The sequence below is a fragment of the Scleropages formosus genome, chromosome 23, assembly GCF_900964775.1.
Source record: "Scleropages formosus chromosome 23, fSclFor1.1, whole genome shotgun sequence".
In the NCBI taxonomy this organism is placed as follows: Eukaryota; Metazoa; Chordata; class Actinopteri; order Osteoglossiformes; family Osteoglossidae; genus Scleropages; species Scleropages formosus.
The window spans coordinates 7,503,567-7,520,670 of record NC_041828.1 but is presented as its reverse complement, the minus strand read 5'-3'; the positions used below and the strand labels follow the sequence as shown (position 1 = coordinate 7,520,670).

The following is a 17,104-nucleotide window of genomic DNA, read 5'->3' as shown; positions in this document are numbered from 1 at the left end:
GCAGTGAAAAAGAACAAAGAATCTCCGACATCAATTTTATGATTAATCACAGTCGCCCCCTAGTGGTTGTATCCTTTTTTCTCTTTTGTTTTTTTTTAATTCAAGTTTTTTTCATTTTCATCAACCACTTGTCCAGTGCAGGGTCTCAGTGGTGTGGAGCCTATCCTGGAAACATAGTGTGTGAGACAGAGTTTACCCTGGACCAGGGCACCAGTCTATCGCAGGGCAATGATACACACTCACGGACTAACACATACTCACGCGAGGGGCAACACGTCTTTGGACTGTAGGAGGAATCTGGAACATGTGGAGGAAAGACACGCGAACACAGGGAGAACATGACAGCTCTACGGAGAATGACCTGGATTCAACCCCACCTCCAGAAGCAGTGAGGCAGCAGCACTGCCCGCTGCGTCACTGTGTCGCCCTGCATGAAATATGACTTTTACTAGTTCAGGGTCAGGGAATGCGGTGGTGCCGTGGGTTTGACCGTGTCCTGCTCTCTGGTGGGTCTGGGGTTCGAGTCCCGCTTGGGGTGCCTTGCGATGGACTGGCGTCCCGTTCTGGGTGTGTCCCCTCCCCCCTCCAGCCTTACACCTTGTGTTGCCGGATTAGGCTCTGGCTCCTGCGACCCCGCTCGGGACAAGCGGTTTCAGTCAGTGTGTGTATTTCAGCATCTGTGTGTAATCAAAAAGATGCATAATTTAAGTCTGTCTGAGTGCATAAATCTGTGTTTGCATTGTCTGGGGTGAACATTCAGACTGAGTGCTGCCCCAGGAATGCAAGGTTATGAAAATACGTATCATCTGTGGTTGAGCAGATCTCCAGTGCCGCTGCGTCCTTGTGAAGTCATGACCACAAAGGCTACATTGACTAAATGTGGGCTGAACTGAGCAGCGCGTCTGATCTCAGGCCTCACAATGAGGACAAAGAAATTTCTTCAGCTCTTTACATTCCACCGCTGTCTTACAACTGAATCGGCTTGTGACCGATTATTTTATTAACCTTTGGTTAGCCGACGCATTAGTCCAAGGGGATTTACCCCGTTAGATAATGGACAATACAGCGATTTACCCATTCATACAGAAGTGTATTCTTACCGTATCAGTTCAGGGTTAGTGTGTTGATCAAGAGTACTGCAGCCAGCCAGGTGAGGGATTGGAACCGAGGTTCTTCGCTCAGAAGGAACGGACTCTGACCACTACTCCACCTGCTGACAGATGCTGATACTTGGAAATAATTGCAGAAATGTGGAGAATTTAATCGGTTTTAAGTGCTGCGTAGTTCTATATCAGCGAGTCGAAGCCATGCATTGACATTGACATTGACTGCTGAATGCCATGGTTGCTCGACACGAACAGCCTAAAACGGGGTCACAACCCAAAAAAACGACTCCAGGCTCGACCCCCTCGACGCTGGACCTGTCGAACACATTTTCGTGGCGACTTTGAGCCGTTTTGCAACCACCAGCCACCAGGCCTCCTCCAGTCTCTCTGCCACGACACCCCCCTCCACGTGTCACGCACCGTGCTCTGTAACTCTGGCACGACCGCAACGCCCCCCGGGAAGCCGTCAGCGCCTGGCGCATCTCGCTGTGGACCGCAGCTCCGTCCTCGCCGGTCCATTTAACGAGACAGATTCGCGTTGCATCGAGGAGCCATGAGTCCCTTCGAAGGCTGACAGCCACATATTCATTCTCCCACTTTCCAGCATCTGAATTTTTCTGTGTATGAGCAGAAAAATTAATTCAGCCGGACTGGTTTGCTGTTAAAATATATTACTTGTGATAGAGCAGAGGAACAGTCATGGCGATTCTCCCGCTGAAGTGGTGACATTGATACACCTCGCGGCTCGGCCACGCTCATTTCGCCGGGATTGGAGCCGGAACGTTCGGCACCTTTTAGGAGCTGAACCGCGGTGGGAACTGAGCTCTGCCAGGGTGTGCACACAGGATGAGACATGCAGCACAGAGGGAAAACAAACTATTGGTTGACTTGGGGAACCGAGAGGGGAAGTATGGATTAAACTGCGGGACAGCATGGATCATTCACTGAACATAGTGTCCATATATTTTACTACATTTAAATCCCGTGTCTTTCTATTTAGTTATTTATCGGATGCTTTTCTCCAAAAGACTTTCAATATTAGGTCTGCATTATAAGGTACATACATCGATTTACCCATTTACACAGCTGCGTAATTTGTACTAAGTGAGTTTGACTGGGTCCTGTTCTCCGGCGGGTCTGGGGTTCGAGTCCCACTTTGGGTGCCTTGTGACGGACTGGCGTCCCGTCTTGGGTGTGTCCCCTCCCCCTCTGGCTCTACGCCCTGTGTTGCCGGATAGGCTCCGGTTCCCCGTGACCCCATATGGGACAAGCGGTTCAGAAACTCTGTGTGTGTGTGTGTGTGTGTGTGTGTGTGAGTTTGACCGGGTCCTGTTCTCCGGAGGGTCTGGGGTTCGAGTCCCGCTTGGGGTGCCTTGTGACGGACTGGCATCCCGTCCTGGGTGTGTCCCTTATGCCCTGAGTTGCCAGGTTAGGCTCTGGCTTGCCACGACCCCACTTGGGACAAGTGGTTTCAGTTAATGTGTGTGTGTGCATAATTTGTACTAGTGCAATTCAAGTTAACTGCCTTCATCAACAGCACTCCAGCAGGAGGTGGGATCTGAACCCAAGACCATCAAACACAAGGCAACAGCTGTAACCATGACACAAGCTGGCCTCCTGGCTTAACAACACATTTACTGGAAGCTTCTGCCCTGATTTTTCCTTCTGCATTAATTTTTATTCCAACACTTTGGGCACAGTCTTTATTTTTATTAACATGTTTGCTTTTTCACCACAGTAAAATTCCTCAGAGGGTTCCCTAATGGTACACGGCAAATGAATGCTGACAGCGAACTGCTTTATAAACATATCTCTGCCCTGTGGTCTCCAGTACAGGCATCGGAGTGAACATGACATTTGTTTTATTAGTGTTAAAGGGTAAGAAGTGGAGGAATAACATGGGACAACTTGTTCCATGAGTAATGCACTGTGCCCCAGCGGTATCATTATATTGGTTGTTATCCTTCGTTATTTCACAGCGTAAAGTTACACAGCTGGATGTTCATGAAATATTCAGGCGTTTTGCTCAGAGGCAGAGATTTAGGGCATTGATCCAGCAACCTTCAGACCACAAGAGTGTTTTAAAGCACTGCACTACCTTCCCTGCATGCCTTTCCTTCACATTGCTCCTTTCTCTTCATGAGCTGGAGTAAATAGTGCAGACCGATCACAGAAAACATTCGTGTTGTTTTTTGCTGGAAAACCATCCCAACCACGTTTTTCAGCTTATTATTTATCCATTGAGCTGACACGTTTCCCCAAAGTGATTTGCATTATTAAGTTTGTATACTAAGCTACTTACGGTTGGTCCCCAACTTACAAAATTTCCAGTAAAAACCTTTTGGGCAATGCAAACTTTCTTGTGATTTATTTCGTATTTATTTTTCGCGAAAAGAGAGCTAGCATTCAAATTCAAGTTGTGCGAAAGCTTCATCTGATGTACTAACTGATGGAGACGGTGGAAAAGAAGGAAAGAGAAGGTGAATAAACTGTAGATGATCTTTTGTCTTCTGTATTTACCAGTTTTGAGCCCATCACTGAGGTTTTGCTTCTCCATCCTTCTCCACCTGCATATAAAACCTCCAGGTCCAACATGATGTGCAGTTGTTGTGTGCATTTCATGGTAAATACATACACACATTGTCTGAACCGCTTGTCCCATACGGGGTCGGGGGAACCGGAGCCTAACCCGGCAACACAGGGCGTAAGGTCGAAGGGGACACACCCTGGACTGGACGCCAGTCCGTCGCAGGGCACCCCAAGCAGGATTCGAACCTCAGACCCACCGGAGAGCAGGACCCGGTCCGACCCACTGCCCCACCATGCCCCCCTTCATGGTAAATACCATAGTTTTTTTTAATTGCTCAAGATTATGCTTGTATTGCTTATTACATTTACGCTTATTCATTTAGATGATCTTTTTTTCCATGTAACTTAGATCATCAAGCAACCTAAAACTATTTATACATTTTTACAGCTGGGTAATTTTACCGTAGCAATTTAATACAAGTACCTTCCTCGGAGGTACTACAGCAGTAGGTAAGATTCAAACCTTCAGTCTTTGGACCCAAAGGCAGCAGCTCCAAGCACTTTTATTATGCCTGTATAGCATGTTGAGTGGGGTAAAAAAAGAAAAAAGTATCGCGGAGCTACAGGTGAGCACAAACTCCGTACTTTAGCTCTGACCAGGGTTCTGTGTCGGGCTTTCCTATTTACCACGTGTCCTAAAGACTCGTAGCAGGGGGCTCGGACCTGCCAGGCCACCCCGGCTCATCAGAGCGAGGGGCTGTCTTCCCCTCGCCATCCACAATCTACTGAGCCAGACAGAGAGACAGTGCTGCTCAGAAGCCCCGCTGTTGCCTCCCACCCCTCCGAGCTGTCCGGGTAGTTGACATTTAAACTGACATTTATTCATTTAGTGGACGCCCATCTCCAAAGTCACGTACGACTCGAAGTAAACAAACGTGCATTTCACTCACAGCCGGAGCGGTACGGATACAGATGTGAAATTCTCAAGGTACCTTCTCTGGAGAGACAGAGATGTCAGAACCAGAGCAGTAAGAGGGTTTCGCTGCCTTCTTTTGCACCCTGGTGTCCACCATGACATCCAGCCCCAGGTCCTTGAGGGCCACGCGATCACACACGCTCCTAATCAACCAGGTCGCAGAGTGGCAGCTGAACCACAAATCAATGAGTGACCAGGATCCACTGTCAGGGCTCGGTAACTAGGGTAATTTTCACAAGGACCCAAAGGCAGCAGCTCCAAGCACTATTAGTATGCCTGGAAATGAAGGAATAAGGGGGATGCGGTGGTGCAGCGGGTTTGGCCGGCTCCCGTTCTCTGGGGGGTCTGGGGTTCGAGTCCTGCTTGGGGTGCCTTGTGATGAGCTGGCATCCCGTCCTGGTTGCATCCCCTCCCCCTCCGGCCTTACGCCCCGTATGTGCGGAAATGATGGAAAGTGGGAATTTAGACACATTTTGACCGAGGTCAGAGTAGTGACCTTTACGGTCTTGATGATGCAGGATTTTTAATTTGGTTTCCGCTGCACGGCTCAGGCATCGACCGGCTCATCAAGGCGTTACACCAAATTACATCAGAATGGGCCGAGCCGAAGGCGCGAGCTTCCGCACGTTGCCCGTTTTCTTCATAGCTACTCGCCGCCTTATGTACTAAACGCTTTTAACTCTCGTGTGCTGCGTGCTGTAGGGTGTCATTGGCCACATTGTGCTTCGCAGCAGCCAGTTGGTGAGAAATCCAGCGGTCGCACACTTGCGACTGCATACAGTACGGCTTTTACTCTGACACACCGCACCAGGAGGGTTTACCCGCTTCTCCAGCCAAACATTGAAAACCACTGAAAACGAGATAATTTTTAAATGCTTCCTTGCACCAAACAATCTTTACATTTGCAGTCGTTTTCAAAAGCTTTGCGTGAACTTGGTGCTTCTGAAGAGTTTTCTGTCAGTTCAGGGGTTATGTGACGGAGCGCCATTCCAACTTGCGAATCTGTTCGCTTTTATTTATTGTAGCTGTCCGGACGGATAGTCACGTAGGTGCATTAGAAAGAGTTCCTTTGTTCAACCACATTTACCACCTGCTTAGTGCTGAAAAGGGCCCAAAAAAACCTCATCAAATGTGCGATAATACTGCCGCCACAGGATGGGCGCGAGGCTGCTGACGCTGTTCACCGCGCGCTCAGTCGTCTCGTTGCTTTATTTCCGTTTCTTTATTCCTACTTATGTATTACACGAGCGTGATTTTCTTCTCTTCTATTCATCTTTAAAATGTTTTGCCGCTACCCTCCGCTCGCTCCCGTAGCGCCTCCGCGCGCGCGGACACGCGCACAGCACTCGGGAGCGCGCGTGGAGGCGGTCCAGTCCGCCTGGCGTTCTCTCGGCCGCGCTTCTCGTCGTCAGAAGCGAAGGGGGGACGCGAGCGAGCGGACGGACGCACGAGCGGGAGGCGCCTCCACGTCGGCTTCGACAGTGCGGATTTCGACGTCTCGAGAGGTGAGGCGCGCGCGCGCGCGTCGGCCTCGCGACGGCGCCGGCAGGGTGTTTGTTAAAGTGCGCGCGTGTCCCGTGGAAGTGACAGTTTTCCGTAGGGGGGGTAGTGGGGGGGGAGGTGCTCTGTGTCTTTGTGCCGAGGCAGCTCGAGACTCTCTCTCTCTCTCTCTCTCTCTCTCTCTCTCTCTCTCTCACACAGTGTGTTTTCTCTCTGTATGGCCATGTGTTCACATATGAAAAACAGATGCGTTCGCCCTCGTTAATTACCTTGTAGTGCCAGACTATTTTTATTGTTTCCGTCAGTTTAGTACCCTTCCTCTGTGATTATGACAGGCTCTTTGGCAGTCTCTGGGGTCTCTGGGGTCTTGGGGGGTCTTCTTGGCGGCGGTCTCTGCGGGATGTTTGAGGGACTCGCTCGGGCCTCTCTGGGGTCTCGGTGGGGTCTCTGCGGGGTCATTAGAGGACCCTGGGGCCTTAGCGGGGTCTCTCTGGAGTCTTCGGGGGTCTTCGGGGGTCTCCCCATCATCACCGGACACGAGCGGTTTGCCGGAGTGCGCGTGGAGCCCCGGTGCCGTGTGTCGCTCTGCGTACATCCGGGCTCTGACACGCACCTCTTCGTGCCAAGGCTCGGAAAATAGTTCCGTTACCATTTTACTTTTATTACTTCCCAACACAAACGAGTAATGAGCGCACAGGACTGTGCGGATGATCCCTTTGTTGTGAATTAGTGTACGGAAATGGATATGGCTATAAGCACCGCTGCGTTTTACGCAGTTATGGCCAGAGGTGGTTCGGATCCCGCCGATGCTGGGCCTGTGCTTCCGTGGGGGCCCCGCTGGGACCCCAGTGGTTTTTGTTCATCGGGGGAAAAAAAAATCTGTTTCAATGTCGGACTAGATGTTCTAATCTCTGAACATAAACATCCGTCCTTGTCCCAATGTCATTGACTTGTAATGCATAGAGGAGCATATAACATATAGTAAGTTACATAACTGTTAGTGCATGTATTAATTTTGCTCACACTTTTCTTCAAAGCAATTTGTAGTATGACTTTTGCTGAAGTCATCTGGTGGCGTAGTGGGTACAGCTGTTATCTTTGGACCTGAAGGTCACAGGTTCGAGTCTTACCACCTGCTGTAATATCCCTGAGCAAGATGTCCTGAAAGTGCTCCTGTAAAATTACCCAGCTGTATAAATGGGTAAGTAATTTTAGATACATTAACATTGTAAGTGACTTTGGAAAAAAGTGTCAGCTGAATGAATAAATGCAAATGTCTACACTAAGCTGCTTTGTATACTGGGGTAGTTTTTACTGTATTTATACAGGGTAATTTCAAGGGTTCTACAGCAGGAGGTGGGATTCAAACCGGCTTCCTTCAATTGCAAAGTGACAACGACTAACTTCTGCACCACCCAGTGCATACTGTAGTAAAAGTATACTACGGTAGACACAGTACAGGCTGCATGTACAGTGCTGACTTCACTCTGAGGGAAAGTGACGTGAGGAATATTTATATTTGATCTTGATCAAACGGGTACGAATGTGCCAGAGCAGCCGAGGTCAGGCGTGAGGAGGCCGGCAAGTGCGAGGGTTGGAGAGACCCTTCCTGCACAGCTGCTGATATCGGTGACTGCACCTTCACCTCCGCTGCCTCCTCGCATCCAAAGTGTTTTTCTTTCTTGGCAGAGAATAAAACAAAACCTTGAGCAGTTCTGTAGGAGAAGGGTAACAAGCTTAGTGAGGCTTCTCTAAAGGAATCTACTGTAACTGAAGAGCCATGCAAGGCTGGTGATGGTGCTCTTTACCTGCATGGAAGGTTGGAAAATACCATAGTGTGTTTCACATTTATATGACACTTTTCTCCAAAGTGACAAGGTTACAATTATTTACCCATTTATACAGCTGGGTAATTTTACAGGAGCAATTTAGGGCAAGTACCTTGCTCAAGGGTACTACAGCCAGAGGCGAGGCTCAAACCTGGCACCTTTTGCTCCAAAGGCAGTAGCTCTAACCACTACGCTACCAGCTGTCCCTGTTTTGTCACGGAAGTGTTACTGGGGGCAGCAGGCAGGGTTGCAGTGCAAAACACACACCTGTTTTTGGCTGGTTGTCGGTTCAGATTACACCACTTGCCCCCGCTGAAGTGATCCTCAATAAGATACTTGCCCTGAATTACTCCAGCAAAAATGTCCCGCTGTATAAATGGGTCAGATACGGCGAATCACTTTGGATTAAATTGTTAGCTGAGTGAAACAGTAAAAATAGAATTAGCCCGAAAAGACAGGCGCGCTTCGAGAGGCGCGCACCGCCGTCGGTAAATTCCTGCAGTGTGTGCAGTCCTCACAGACTCCTCTCAGGGGTGTGTGCACTCACGCATGCCACTTGTGACTTTTTGGAAATAGCATCTGTGCGAAGGTTTACCGTAAGTGCGATTCTGGCTTTAATACCAAGCAGTACCAATTACTCGCGCAATTTTCATAATACTGTCGTTTTTCCTCGTGAACACTCATAACCGTGACCTTAATTTGTGGACAAAAAGAGACGCACTGTAATCACGATGAGCAGAATGCTAATGGGGAAATTACATATTTTCATCTGAATAAGGTCTTAATTCTGCAGATATTTCGATGCTGTGGAGTCCCACCAGAGACGTAACCTTTCACACCGCGCTTTTAAACACCTCTGGGATAAGATGTTTTATGTTGCGCGATTATATTATACGAATGCCCTCCGCTTATAATGAATTAGATACTTGCCGACAGCCGGAGTCACTGGTTCGAAAAGGGAAAAAAGCTCCTCTGTCTAGAGCTTTGAAGGCGATATTTGTGTTAGCACTGACAAAGCTCAAAAAAGGCTTTGAAATGGCACATCACACGTTCCCATCTGCTTCTGAGGCTCCTCCGTGCAGCCGGCCGGTGATGTCACTTCCCAGTTCAAAGACCGCCGTTCCTCGGCTCAAAAATGTTTCCGTTATTGTTTCATGAACAGAGCGGTGCCTCGGCCCCTGTGGGCCGAGCATCGTGAGGGAGATGCTATCAGACACCGAGTCGAATGGAGGATGACTGACTGGCAGGGCGGCCCCTTGCTGGGATCGCTGCGCTATCAGAAGGGGTTTGATCTTGATTTAGCTGCTTATTCCCTCGCTCTGTGGGTTATGTGGGTGGAATGGGGTTCTGGGTGGACCTTGTGGGAATAGCGGAGAGGGCTTGGCAATGGACACCCCTCCTGTGAGCGTCTGCTCAGAGGTGGGGGAGGGGATCGGCGCACCGAGGGCCTGGTCTGCAACAAAGGGTCCGGGGATGATTATTGATGATGTCGTGTTTACGCGCAGGAATAGGATGTCCAGAGAAGGGCACCCGACAAGACCGGACGACAGTCCCAACACGAGCGGAGGCAGCTCCGATGTGGAGCAGCGGGAGTCGGCCGCGGCGGAGCCGGAGCGCGAGCCGGAGCGCGAGCAGGCACAGCCTAAAAAGAAGGAAACCAAGATATCGAGCAAGACGGCCGCCAAGCTGTCCACCAGCGCCAAGCGGTACGTCTGCAGCTCTGGGTTTTATCTGTCACGGCGCACCGTTGAGTCCAAAAGGCAGCACTCTCAATTAGTTTACTCATTATCATTTAGAGACCTAATTCAAGCCAAGGGCTCTCCACGCTGAAGACATTGTCGTTCTGATACAGATTCTGTGGAAGTCAGTCTCGTACGTATTGTTTCAGAAGGCCCGATCAAGTCCAGGCATGAGTTATTTTGATTATTCTTATCTGTATCATGTCTTGGTAGCTTGTGGTTATTATCATATCATTAACCATTATTTAGATGACATCTTTATCCAATGGTTCTGTGGATAGTGTTGGGTTTGTATGCTAAGCTGCTTAGAAAGATTTACCCATTTGTACCTCGATCAAGGGTACTACAGCAGGAGCGGGGACAGAACAGCTGGCCGTCAGCAGTATTGGACTTCGATCAGTTGTAGGTCTCGTGTAACGTATTTATGTTTATAGTCATGTGAAGGTGTTTCTCCACTGCTTTGTGGACTTGGACTTAAAATGCAGAAGTTCAGTTTCAGAAGACACCTGTGAACCCAAGGTGGTGCTTTCACCTGGTGTGGTCCACTTGAGATTTACATGCCCTAGTTGCAACTCATTCTTACCAGTGTAAATACAGTGGGTCTGAAGCTGCAAAGGGCAGGACTGCCATCTGAGGGGAGAAGCGCTCTGTCTCGCCCAGAGAGCTTTTTTATGAGAAAGCAGTGCTGTAATACACCTGAAAGTGCAGCAGAACACATTTCCCTGTGGATGCTTTTCGGATACATAGTTCAGTATCGGCGCAGGAGCAAAAGCTCTCCCGTTAGCAGCTACCATGTTTTTGTAAGCACTTTTCTGGGGTTTGGTGAAGGCGGTGGTGTTGATCGAGCAAGCAGAAGAGAAGCACTTTTGGATGGATGTTCCATTTCCATCCAGACAGACAAGACGGATGCCAGCCCCCCGGGCCCCATCACAGCTGCAGCTCATGTCTTCTCCATTGCTTTCACCCAAAGTGACCTATGAGTTTGCTCATTTGTACAGCTGGATATTTAATGGTTAAGCTGAGGTTAAGAATGTGGCACAGCAGTAGAGCAGTAGGTCCCCGCTCAGGACTGGAAGTAGCGTCTTTAAGATTACATATCGTTGCAATGGGCACTTAAACGGCCGTCGAGGAGGTCTCTCCCATGTATACACCAGATTAAGCCCGAGTTTAATAACAGTTACATAAGCGGCATTCAGAGCAGGGCTCCAGCGAGCTAATCACTGACATGCTTATGCAACAAGACGATCACGGGTGTGAAACTTGACCCCCCCGGTGCTCAGCCCATAAAAGCCACTCTCTCTCAGGGTCACGTCAGGGACGCGCGCCATGCCAAACCTTGGCGTGGAAAAGTGGAGAAGGCTAATGAGCTGCGTTCCTCCAGCAGACGTGATGGCCAGCACATGTCATTATTTAAATGTTGAGACATGACAAGCGTAGTCCAGTTTGCGGCATCGAACAGATGGTTTTCTGATCTAAATGAAGAGCAAATGCCCATTTGCTACCAGAGCTGCATATAAGGGTCATTCAGATGTGTTTACAGATGCTTATACAGTGAGTGAAGTTCACACTGGTGAGGTTTAGTTGGCTTATTAAGGAGAAGCTTGGCTGGATAGACTGGAAAACACCCAAGATTCCAGTTTGTCCATATTAATGCTAATAATAATCTGTTGAGTCGCACCATTCAGTCCAACAGGCAACACTGCGGAGAGAAGTCAGTTTGTTTTCCATTGTTTCGAAAGGTCCAATAAAGATCAGGGATTGTTTATTTTGATGATGATTTCCTGCACAAAGCCTTGGTAGCTTATGGGTATTATGCTGTTTTTAGCTGACACCTTTGTCCGAGGCAACTTACAATTTTAAGTTTTCATGCTACATACAATTATTTGGCTATTTTCATGGCTGGGTAATTGTTACGGTGTTTCAGCTCAGGGTGGGTACCTAGACATGACCATCATGACAGCAGCAGTTTCCCTTTTCTCTCCTCCAGGATTCAGAAGGAGTTGGCGGAAATCACCCTGGACCCACCGCCCAACTGCAGGTATGAGCTGAGGCTGCTCTTAGCTGCGTGGTTGACGTTCTGCATGACTTTGTAGGTTATTCCTAGTTATCTCAAACGGTCTGGTGTATTTCCACCTCACTTTCTATTGACATAGGAAACAGTGTGTTTAGCAGCAGTGAGGTGCTGTGTTGCTGGCCAGGATGAGCAGGTTATGCTGGAGAAGTGGAGCGGTAGCAGTGGCTGAGGCCTGTGATGGACGCGGTGCTGCGGAGCGATGGTAGCGCTGCCTAAAATGTCCACGTTTGACCACTTTCGGCTTTGTTTGTTTTCTGTGTGTTGCGAGTATGTTTAAATATTTTATTCACCTGGTTTTCCTGTGAAGGAACACAAGCAGTTAGTCATGTTGTCATCATTAGGAAAAGTGCCAAACTGCATCAGGCCTGTGAATTAGGATGTTCTCGATTCCTTCAGATACCGGTCAGTAATGGACAAAGTTCTTTCACCCTGCTGTCACGTGGTCCACGTCCTGTTGTGTTGTCTGCCTGTGTTCCAGCGGTTTGAAGGAGATCAGCACCGGGTCATGCTGTCATACTGATGGTTGGTACGTTCCCCTGCACTCCGGTGGTGCTGCAGCACACCCCTCGAACCCCAAACATCCGGAGGATCTTCTTTATGTGCGCTGTAACAGCTTGTTGTTGAAAGCTCCAACCTATAAATGGGTGTGGAGGGATTTTTCATGGCTGGAAAATTTGCAATAAAGACAGTGCAACGGCCCTGTGTTGGGGGGGGTTTGCTGAAAGCTTGATAAATGGATTCCCCCAAGTGGGGGGCCGCAGTCCGTTGTGCACTGACTGCGTGCTCTCACTTTGGGCCTCGGTGGGGAAAATGGGCTGAACTTTACTGCAAACTCTTGTTTTGGATGTGAGAGACACGGCGGCGGAGTGGTGCGGCTTTACGAAACCACAAACCAGAGGAGCTGACGTGATCCATGTGTGTTTTTTCCCTTGGTAATGAAGAGCAACTTCCCCAAGACTGCATTTTACCTGCTTGCTCTTTGAATTTCTGTGAAGGGTCCCGACTCGGTTGGAAAAGAGCTCTGAGACCGCACCGAGGCAGTTAAGCAACGAGGAAATGAGACAAAATTAAATTCCACCGTGTTAGAACCCAAATGCTGTGTGATTTGATCCTACCCGCGGCATGTCTTTGTCCTTTGAGTAGCCAGCCGTTTTGGCAAGGAGCCCTGCAGAGGTGCAGAGACCCAGGGCTCAGCTTTCAGCATCTGTAGGGGAGCTGTTTCTGGATGGCTGACGCTTGAGATCTCTCACCAGAGCCTTATATCGCCCAACGTTCCACACCACACGGTGCTGCCATCGTTCATTGATTGTTCTTACTGGGCATGTCACCGCTGTTGGGTTCTTTAGGGGTTGGAGGCCGTGGAGATGCTTGATGTGAGGGGATCCTTTTTGGTTGGGCAAGAAGAACCTCGTTCTGTGTGGCACAGCCAGACCCAATGAAACGACCCTTCCTTAATTCCTTTGACACTTTGACTCTGCCTTTAACTGTCTTGTGATTTGTTGGCTTGGAGGGTGAAACACTTTCCTGTCATCCTTTCACATAGAGTGGAGAGAGGACTTTGGAAGGCATCTCCTCTGATGAAGACTGTCAGGTCAGTGCGCTGTGGGCAGGATGAGGTCTATTGTTTTGAGGGACTTCAGACCCCACTTCATCCCCTCAGGCGGGACTTTGGTGCGAAGGTTTCGCTCTTCTTTCTCTTTCCCTTGTATGCGTCAAGAAAAAGCGGTCAAGGTTCTATGAGAGTCAGACACTTCCAGGAACAGACAATGTGCTCATGCCGCAGGTCTCAATGCTGTTGCCCAGAAAAGTTAATTGAATGGATATGATTGAGAAGAGTCCTTGTACGCGTGCGACATGCGTCTTCTCAGTGTGTGAGCACTTAGACGTGGACCAGCGCTCCTCAGAAACACCCGAAGGGCATGAGATACTTGCAGGTGGACCCCTTGCATCTGCTTTCCTGTCAGCCTGTGGTTTCTCACCATTCTGCAGTGGTGCAAAGCTGGACTTCTCCCGAGCTTTAACAGCTTCTTCTGTCAAATGCGTTTTCTCTGGAACAAAGCCCGTTTCGTAAAGCGTTCCAGATCTTTCTGGGTTTCATGTGTTTTGAATGAAGCAAATAGGGCCGTTGTGGCGTATTCGACATCCGTTCCACACCCTAATCAATTTATCGCTTAATAATTTGAGTCCTTGTGACGAATAGATGCTAGTGAAGCCATAGGAGACTTTGAGGAGATGAGGACTGCTGGCGCATAACCTCTGATGGTGCCACAGTCCACTGTTGTTGCCAGAAGGTTGTTGTTTCAGTTCTTTAAGGGGTTTCTGCTCTTTCACCTTTGAGCAGGTGAACAGCGTGACCGTGAGTGTTTGAGCCACCCTATTCTGATGAAGTGGCTCTTGTAAGCAAATAAAAAACCACGAACCTGTGACCACGGTACACCGTTATTTATATTACTCAAAGACATTTCCTCCTGCGTGGCTGTGGCAGAATAAGCATTAGATAAGTGTATTTCCCAAGGTGCCGCCAAAGCCCTCGTGCACCTTGTTAGGCGAGTCGAATGTCTGTTGAAGGTGCTGAAAAAGGTGTAGAAGGCTTTCAGACTGTATATTAAATGGTTTTTGTAGGCCCACGTCCAACATTTACATATTAAGCAGACACTTTCACCAAAGCAACCTCCAGTGAAATCTATGTAGCGTTATCAACCAACACACCTTATTCACCGCAGTGACTTACACTGCTAGATACACTACTTACACTGGGTCACTCATCCATACATCAGTGGAACACACACACACTCTCTCTCTCTCTGTCACTCACACACTATGGGGGAAACTTGGAGCAGCATGCCATGGACTGTGGAAGGAAACCCACACACACACGGGGAGAACATGCAAACTCCACGCAGACTGAGCAGGGATCGAACTCACCTCCTCTCACACCACCCAGGCACTGTGAGACAACAGTGCTACTCGCTGTGCCACTGTGTTTCTGGTTTGTTTTTATTTTTCGTCGTTGTTGCCACCGTCACTGCGGAGTTTGCCTTGGCAACTGCGGTACGTCAGCAGCTTTGTGGCGCAGAAGGCTGAGACAGTCCGGTCCGTACACCGTAATGAGACCTACCGGAGGAGGGGAAGGTAAAATGCCGTCTGCCGCTCTAATTCCATTGTCAAAGACTAATGGCGTGTTAACGCGGAGGTGTCCGCTCTCAGCCAAAGGTTGCTTCTCAATTAGAGGCCCCGTCAATTCCTGCACGTTTCCAGCCATTACTGCGTTTGATGGAAGCAAAGAGATGTTTTCATACGTTTACCAGGGCCAGCATGAGATGGCAGGGATTTGGGAGGGATGCTATTATAAGCCTCATTAAGTCCTTTGTTCCATCTTAAACCCGTTATTCTTGGGCTCGCTGAGAAATGGCTGCTTTCTGATATTAATGAAACACTGGAAGGGTCCTGTCATTTGCCCTTCTTTCGTCCACCGCCAAGCTCAGGTAAACATTCGAAAAACCCTGGAAGACAGAGCGTCACTCGGACCGGGGCCTCAGCGTCTGAGATGCCATCCGGCAGCGTTTCGAAAGGCCTTTGGCGTCCCGGCCGCATAGACGCCATACGTATAATTGGAGGTGATGTCCGAGCTGGAAGGGTTGGCAGATAACCCCATTACAGAGACATTATCTTCCTGCTAAACCAACTGCTTTTTGGCCATGCTTACTCTGAATTACCATAACCATTCTCAGTGCCCCCGACCAGAGGGTGCAGTGATCCGGGGGAGGATTGGTCACGCTGCTCTTCTCCCTCCCTCCTTCCCTCCCTCTCCCTCTCTCTCTCTCTCACACACCCATCCCTCTGATGTTCAGAAAAAAAACGCATTGAATTCCTTACCCGGTGTGTCTGATAGGAATAACTCATGGTTGATTTGCAGACTCGTCGTTCCCGAAGGGGCGTGCGAACGGGGAGGTGGCCGAAACATTCGGGGAGAGGCCGGCACGTCTCTCTGTGCTGCGAAAACAGTGGCGCGGCGTTTCAAAATGTCAGCACGTATATAAACAGTGCGCTGCGTGTCGTCGGCCGTTTCTGCTTTGGGGGAATGTGCCGCGCGGCATCGTTACGATCCGACCGTGAGTGTTTGTTTGTTATGCCGGAGCAGCCTGTGTCTTCTGCTCTGCCGGCCGGGTCCTGGGGGGACCTGCGCGTCTCAGGGCGCCGTGGCCTTTTGGAGAGACTCGATCGCAGCGCAGTGTTTTCGAGTGTCGCCCGATAATGGATCTCTGCGTCGCTCCCTCCTGGCGAGGTGCCATTAGGCCCTTTCTCTTGGCAGAGGCGCTGGTAGCCTGACCTTTCAGCTGCCGGTTTGAGCGAAGGCACTGCCACCTCTTAAGCAGTTTTCAAACAGAGCCGTAGAGCAGTGAGAATTATGGCTGAGGGGGACCAAGACGGGGCGAGAGGGACGCGCAAACACTTTGGAGCGGCAGCATTTGCCCACTCAGTGTGTTATTAGGCAGGATCAGTATTGCCGTGTTGCTCTCGTCACACCGCTACTGCTGCCAAAGATAGAAGGGTATCGCCTCCGGAAGTATACCACGCAGTGCTTATGTTTTCTTTTTTTTTTTTTTTTTTTTTTAAATACCTTAGCTGGATTTTATACGTTGTGACTAAATGACTGAAGACTGGTTCAAGGTATCGGGAGTGTCTGCACACAGCCCTGATCCGGGAAGCCAACGGCCTGGTGTCAGATGTCGGCTGTTTGGAGCACGTGGGCCTCTCCAGCTCCGTCGTCTTAGGGGATCTCAAGCCTGTTGTGCCGTGCAGAATTTACATCAGATGTCCTGTAGGCTGTTCAGCTGTAGCTGATGGCTGTGTCAGATGACTGTCTGCTCAATATGCCTCGGTAGGCGGCGGGTTTGGATTCTGTTCTACCGTGTCACCAGGACGAGGAGGAGGTTGGTTAGGGTTCTCAGAAGGCATCCATTTGTGATCCAACTCAGTTTTTCCTCTTTCCAGCTGTTTATACCAGCCACGCTCCTCTAGGTCTGGACGGGGGATCATTACTCAAAGTGTCTTCGCGACACAAATCTCACACGGCACTTCGCGTCACGGCTTCCGCACACTGGAAATCCAGCTGGATTATCCTCACTGGAGACACTGGAGGAGCATGGATCGCGGTTAATGGCCGGTCTGGATTTTGTGGGATAAACGTGGAGTGTTTAAAGCGCAGCCTGTCTGCTCGGCCGCACGCCGAAAGCTCTTGAGTCACCCTCAAAGCGTCGTGGGTGTGGCCTGCAGCCTGCGGGGGTCTTTACGGTCAAAGCCTGTGGTCCAGCGCCGAGTCCGTGTCCCGTGGGTGCGAGGTGCACTAC

General features: G+C 49.6%; 1 protein-coding gene across 3 annotated transcripts in view; it reads left to right on the top strand.

The window, feature by feature from the left end:
- Positions 1-5,965: 5,965 nt before the first annotated feature.
- LOC108933369 (ubiquitin-conjugating enzyme E2 E2-like) overlaps positions 5,966-17,104 on the top strand; it is a 41,984-nt gene continuing 30,845 nt past the window's right edge. For 2 of the 3 annotated variants that reach the window (XM_029248199.1, XM_029248198.1), the window contains exons 1-3: positions 5,966-6,116; positions 9,446-9,646; positions 11,667-11,717. In XM_029248199.1, coding sequence (XP_029104032.1) covers positions 9,453-9,646; positions 11,667-11,717 — 245 coding nt within the window. In that variant the 5' untranslated portion in view covers positions 5,966-6,116; positions 9,446-9,452. Of the gene's footprint in view, positions 6,117-9,445; positions 9,647-11,666; positions 11,718-13,296; positions 13,345-17,104 lie in introns of all 3 variants that reach the window. The other variant, XM_029248197.1, reaches the window with a different exon arrangement.